Source organism: Zingiber officinale, chromosome 3A (genome assembly GCF_018446385.1).
Source record: "Zingiber officinale cultivar Zhangliang chromosome 3A, Zo_v1.1, whole genome shotgun sequence".
NCBI classification, from domain to species: domain Eukaryota; kingdom Viridiplantae; phylum Streptophyta; class Magnoliopsida; order Zingiberales; family Zingiberaceae; genus Zingiber; species Zingiber officinale.
This window is the reverse complement of record NC_055990.1, coordinates 163,378,503-163,385,129: the sequence shown is the minus strand read 5'-3', so window position 1 is coordinate 163,385,129 and position 6,627 is coordinate 163,378,503. Positions and strand designations below refer to the sequence as shown.

Genomic DNA, 6,627 nt, shown 5'->3' with positions numbered 1-6,627 from the left:
ATTCATACTCTCAACTATGTCATCATCCTCATTATTATTCGACAATTGCAATTAAGTTGATAACAGAGCCAACTCATTGATGATTCATCCGTTGACGTACGCGAACATGATTAATTATATATATTGTAAATTTTATGATCTAACAATAATTAAGAAGGTAAATGTAAAGGAAAAGATCAATTGAGAGATGTGAGAAGAGGATCTTTAGTGTGCTTCGTCAGGAACCCCATCATTCCCACGAGGTGGATGTCTACGTTAGAGGACCCACCTCTCTTGTCCCTTGCTCCTCATCCTCTTCCTCTTCTCAATATCTTTCAGTTCAACTTCCACACACACTCTAGCTAGCTCCTTCCCATCCTCCTTCATTTCTTGATTATATTTCATCTCTTCTTCTACTTTCTTTTTTTTAAGAATAAGTAAAGTTTTCAGTGGTAATTTAATTGGCCGATCATGGAGCTAACAAATATGTGAAGGTACGTATGCTTTCCCATAAATATTACATATCCTTATCGTTCACTACAAGATCTAGCATTTGGCCATTTAGATCTCTTATATTTTTTCAGGCCAAGGCACAGACAGAGACACCGCGCGCCGCATGGTGAGCACTCTCTCTGTTCCTCTTTTGGATTTCTTTCAGTTACAACGCAGAGATCCATGTGCAAAGAGAAAGAGAGTGAGGAGAGAGAGGAAACCCTAGCTAGAAATTAAACTTGTTCTGATTCGATTGGCTGCAGATTTTGCTGCTTCTTTGATAGAGATCGCATGGATTCGATGTCGTCGGCGAACTCGGACAGCTCGGGCAACTCCGGCGGCGCGGGGAGCAGGGCGAGGCCGAGCCGGTACGAGTCGCAGAAGCGTCGCGACTGGAACACGTTCCGGCAGTACTTGCGGAACCACCGGCCGCCGCTGGAGCTGTCGCGGTGCAGCGGCGCCCACGTGCTGGAGTTCCTGCGCTACCTCGACCAGTTCGGGAAGACCAAAGTGCACGCGTGCGGGTGCCCCTTCTTCGGCCATCCCCACCCGCCGGCGCCCTGCCCCTGCCCGCTCCGCCAAGCCTGGGGCTCCCTCGACGCCCTCGTCGGCCGCCTCCGCGCCGCCTTCGAGGAGAACGGGGGCGCGCCGGAGGCCAACCCCTTCGCCGCCCGCGCCGTGCGGCTCTACCTCAGGGACGTCAGGGACAGCCAGGCCAAGGCCAGGGGGATCGCCTACGAGAAGAAGAAGCGGAAGCGCCCGCCGCCTCCGCCCCCTCCTCCCCTTCACCACCACCTGCAACACCAGCCGGTGGCAGCTCCCCCGCCGCCACTGCCCGCCGTGCTGGGATATGAAATTAGGCAGCCCCCGCCGCTGCAACTGACCGCACCGCCCGAACTTAGCTTGCTGAATGGCGGCGACTTCCAGTACCATCACGTTCACGGCCACCTGCTGATGCCCGCAGTAGACCCCGCCGGCGGCGAAAGCTCTGCATCGACAGTGGTCTTACCTCTCTCAGTCCTCAACTGATTAGTCAATAATAAACTACTTCTACTTAATGATCAAGATATGCATCGAGGTCAGTTCTATGTATATTATGAATCATCAGTTTTCTAATTATGCTTGTTAATTAGCTTCTGTGGACAACTGCATGCGTAATGGTGGATTTGTTCTCTACTTAGTTTTAAATTTAACAGACACTGCTAATTTTTCTGGTTTGTACAGTTTCTTAATTTTTGCGTGATCATGTTAATTAATTAGGGTTTTTGATTCAACTGGTGCATTGAGAGTAATTGCTAATGATCCTTTTCTTCTTTTCCTGTTTACTCTTTTCCTTTTGGTTTCATTGCTTTTGCTTGATGTGGATGGTGCATGCATGCTCACTGTCTCTTCGATTTGCTCATAGAAATTCCTTCTTCGATCAAACTATCAGATTTTAATCACTTTCTTTCATTGCGATATACATCTATATGTGTGTGTGTTTAATTAAAAAATTCATAATGCATGAATCAATTAATGTTGTTAATGTTGAAGTAGAGGCATTTTGCAATTCCCTCTTTTCTTTTCTTTGCTGCCCTTATACTCATCAATTGTTTATATATAGTTTTCCCAATTAATTAATTAATTAATTAGCCATATATATAATAGTTAATTTTACTATATATCTTTCATTACTCAAATTACTCATTAAGTTAATTATCAATTAACATGCTGACAATCATATTACTCAAATTACATATTTTTTGTTTTTTTTAAAATTATACCATTGCACCATTGGAGTTGCTAATACTACTTATATATAAACATGATATGCATCCTTATTTTGGCACTTCGTACTATTCAAATGCCCTTTTGATTGAAATTAGTTTTATTATTTTATGGTACTTGAAAAAAAAATCATAGTTTCCTTGCTATTTACAACTAGGTAGTTCTTTCATGCAATAGTTATTTCTTTCATTCATTCGTTTCTTTTATTTTTTTTATGAGTTTCTGTGATCAAATCTAGAACAGTGAGCATAAATCCTAGCTAAAATTGGGTCATAGTTTTATTGAACTTTGCCAAAACAAGCTTTGAACAGTTTGTCTACTTTGAATAACTGTTGTAATATTTGTGGATGTCTAAAGTAGCACGAACTAAGTTTCATTCTCCCATGCACACTGTTTTGATAAATTAATTAATTAATTAAAACCACAATAACATTGTTTGCCTTAATTTCACTACACTTACTTGATTTCATGAGCATATCTCTCAGCTAAAACTACTTTGACACCATTTTAATACTGAAGCACAGTACATAAAGATCTGAAAATTGATCAGAATTTTTTTCAAAAAAATAGTACTTGGAAATACTGTTCCCTTAAGATTGAGAAAAGGGAAAGAAAAGTACGTGCAAAATTAAAGATGGAGATGTTTCGTCTGTGGTGAACACCTCTATCAGTTTGATGTGATGGGACTTCCTGTTAGCTTCCAGAGAACACCAAGAACTCTTTTGAAGAACACAATGAATTATATATATATATATTCTTTTCCCTGCATTTATCTCCATCCTGCGCTTAACGTTGAGAAACGCACAGATTGAGATCAATTGCTAATTGGTCATGAAAAATTGTAGTTTTATGAACACATAGAAACGTCCTGAATCTGTTTGCAGTGAATTAAAATGGTGGCAGTAACAGTATTGGCAGGAAAAGCCTTAAACTAATGACATACATGCACCATGGCATTCAATACGATGATGAGCTTAAAATTTTGATATTATTTCTTCCTGTTCTTCAGCAGTGCACTGGAATCTGACACACTGCTACTCCAACAATGACATCGTCTTAGGAATGAATGATCAATCTCTCCGCCAATCATTATTCTTAACGTGATAAAATAATCTAATCCTGTATTTATTAAATATTAATTAATTCCCATATATCTTGATTGATTTTGAAGAAAGATTTGTTAGTTGGAGTTTGTGGCAGAAGCATGGGTATTTTTTTATATATTTTTTGTTAATTTAAATGACAAATTAGTCTTGATTAACAGTGATTATTATAGTGGGTAATTAATTCTTTTAAATACGCACCGGTCAAGCGGAAGAACATGAACAGAGATAAATAAATAAAAATAAATAAATAAAAGGAAAATAATATACTAAAAGTGGCACAGGTTTCGTCAGAGGCCCACGCATTGAGGTGCTGAAATGACCCATGATTCGTTTCCTCATGTGGTAGCCTGCTGGGTTAAATTACATCAAATCAAAGGAGACAGATTTCAAAATAAATTAATGAAACGAGACAAATTTATTTTATTTTAATTTTTAGTATTATATTCTGACAAACAGTCTCTTCGAGTATTTTTTTTTTTAAAAAAATTGTGTCTATAAATGTGATAAAAAAACAAAGGCTGAGAAATTAAATAAATGTTGGCCGTCGGATTTGACGTGACGGTGATGTGATGCGTCGAGACGGAGTTGGACGCAACCGGGTACGCCTACGTGAATGGCGGTGGGCCCTCTACGTGTCCCCCATGATCGAAGGCGTGGAAGTCTTTTTGACCCAGGAAATCCCCTGTGCTGGGACAAACACGATTCAGGGATTTTTTTCCCCAAAAAATATTATTAAAATAAGCACGTGGAGAGTTGGGGGTGTGGATTTGACTAGCCTAACCATGTGGTCCACATGTGAATATGTTGTCTTCGACTTGGCATCGAGTTTATGTTGAGCTAAACACGACACATGGTCCATATGAAGTTGAACACAATCTAGTCGAAGGATTAACATTCACTCAACTTTAGAGATTTGCTATAATTAAGAATAGTGATCATGATGGAAAAACTTAGAACCCTTTAAACCTTTCAATTATCTTGGGGCTATGTCATTTAAATATTAACGGTTTGATTTCTAACTATGATATATTTATAGAAATTTTTCTTTCAAATGAGATGTGTAACTATGGGATACTGTACTTTTAAACCATCCGTCACGAGTATTTTCCGATTTACCTTAACGATAGGAGAGATTAGAGGAGAAACTCAAGAAAAGAGAACGTCAAATAAATAAGAGAGATTAATTATCATATAATTATATTGATATTTATATATATTTTAGACCCTATGACAAAGAAAGAAATGAAATCTTAATATATGATCAATATTCTATAGAAAGAAAAAAAGATATTCATAGATTAATTATGACTATAATTATCAGGAATACTTAAAAAAAATCCTAAATGGCATAAAAATAGAAATTATCAACAATAGTAGTAAAATCTTTGGCGGCTCAATTAGATTTAAATGGTAGAATTTAAATCTGAAAATTGATAGTTACGGGTATCCTGATAATAAATATAGATTTCTTAATTATGCATCCGTAACCATCAATAAAATTTTATTCCGAGTCTCGAATCAAAAGTTATGATCACTTAAAATTCCAAGTGATATGTTGGTCTATTCATCATTCAACAACCACAATATATGAGATCTACCAAGTGAAACTTTGTGGTAGCGGATAATATTTCACGTGTGAATCTTCACGAGAAGATAGAGACAGAATTTCACAGATAATTCACAATTAAGCTATATATTTCCTTGAAGGTAATTGCTTAGTGATCATTAAGATTAGGGTTGTAAACGAGCCGAGCCGAGTCGAGCTTTGGGGTATTCAAGCTTGTTTGATAAGATAATCGAGCCGAGCCGAGCCGAGCTTAAAATGAACCAAGCTTTTGAAATGAGTGTTCAAGCTTGGCTTGATTTATTTTTTATGAACTTGAGCTTGTTTGAAGCTTGGCTTGAGCTTGGTTCGTTTAGATGTTATCAAGCTCTCAATTCAAGCTTGGCTTGAGCTTGGCTTGGGCTTGGTTCGAGCTTGGCTTGAGCTTGGTTTGAGCTTGGTTCGTTTAGATGTTATCAAGCTCTCGATTCAAGCTTGTTTGATTGTTTGATTAGTTATTAAAATTGATAATTTAAATTTATTTATTTTATTTTATTATTTATTTAGCATATTGAAAGAGTTTTATTAATAAATATGGTTCGTGAATATTGTTCACGAACGTTGTTCACGAACATTGTTCACGAACGTTAACGAGCTGAACACATATGTGTTCAAGCTTGTTTGTTTAGCTTAACGAGCTGTTCAAGTTTGTTTGTTTAATTAATCTTATGTATATTGAACGAACATAAATAAGCTCTTACCAAGTCGAATACCATGTTTGTTCATGAATACTTGATTCATTTACAGTCCTAATTAAGATTTAAGAACCATGTACACCACTGAAAAACTGAGCCATCATGCTAAACAATATTAGACAGACAATATCTCATCACCATAGATATGCTCTCGACAAAAAGAGGCTTCTCATCACTTTAGATTCTCCTCTCCTAACACATTACATATATATTCCCGATATCTATCCTTGTTCCCAGAGCTTTGTGCCCCAACTTGTCTCAAATACCTCGAGACCAACCGAATGCAGTAACTCGAAACTTTGATAAAGATAAGATTCCCACTGATCACTAGCTAGGTCTCTAGGTCTCGCACAGCACTATAGATGGACACGGTGATCAGCCGAGGGATGAACTGTCCACTACTCATTCGCGAGGAATTCAGATGAGATCATGAACTGTCCACCAATTATCAAAGGGGAAAGCAATCTGTTCTGCATTCCCTGTTCCAAAAAAACGTGATGGCGATATGTATAAATCTCTTGTCTTTGAGCTATAGCAGTGGAGCTATGCAGAGACAGTGATGCTGTCCTTGATCTTGCATGGATAGGCTACTCGTCGAATGCATATTTAATGAGGTGTTTAATGGCTGTAGTTCATCCACACCACTCTGCGAATAAACAAATTTAATTAGGGAGAATTAAAACGTGGATATGATTTTGATCGATTAAATAGCAAGGACGGCTAGTAATTGCAAGATGTAATCAGTAGTACTCGAGCCTTGTTGTAGGAGCTTATTATTTTTTTTTTAATTCGTCTTTCTTCTGATTCATCCATCGGATAAATTTGGAAGCACATATTGCTTTGCTTGAAAATCGAATCGTGGGTACGTGGGTATACTATCCTATTTCTTACCGTTGGACTATATAGTTTAGCGGTCCTAGTAATTCAAACACGACGGATATAATATTATCCGGTCGGAGAATCGAATCCTGAGCGCATGGGTTAA

General features: G+C 38.0%; 1 protein-coding gene across 1 annotated transcript; it reads left to right on the top strand.

Annotated features, from left to right (window-relative positions):
- Nucleotides 1-206: 206 nt before the first annotated feature.
- Nucleotides 207-1,688, top strand: LOC122053277 (protein LIGHT-DEPENDENT SHORT HYPOCOTYLS 4-like). The gene is made up of 3 exons (XM_042615265.1): nt 207-473; nt 564-598; nt 735-1,688. Exon 3 carries the CDS (start codon nt 763-765, stop codon nt 1,498-1,500), a length of 738 nt encoding a protein of 245 aa, XP_042471199.1. The 5' UTR covers nt 207-473; nt 564-598; nt 735-762; the 3' UTR covers nt 1,501-1,688.
- Nucleotides 1,689-6,627: the final 4,939 nt, after the last annotated feature.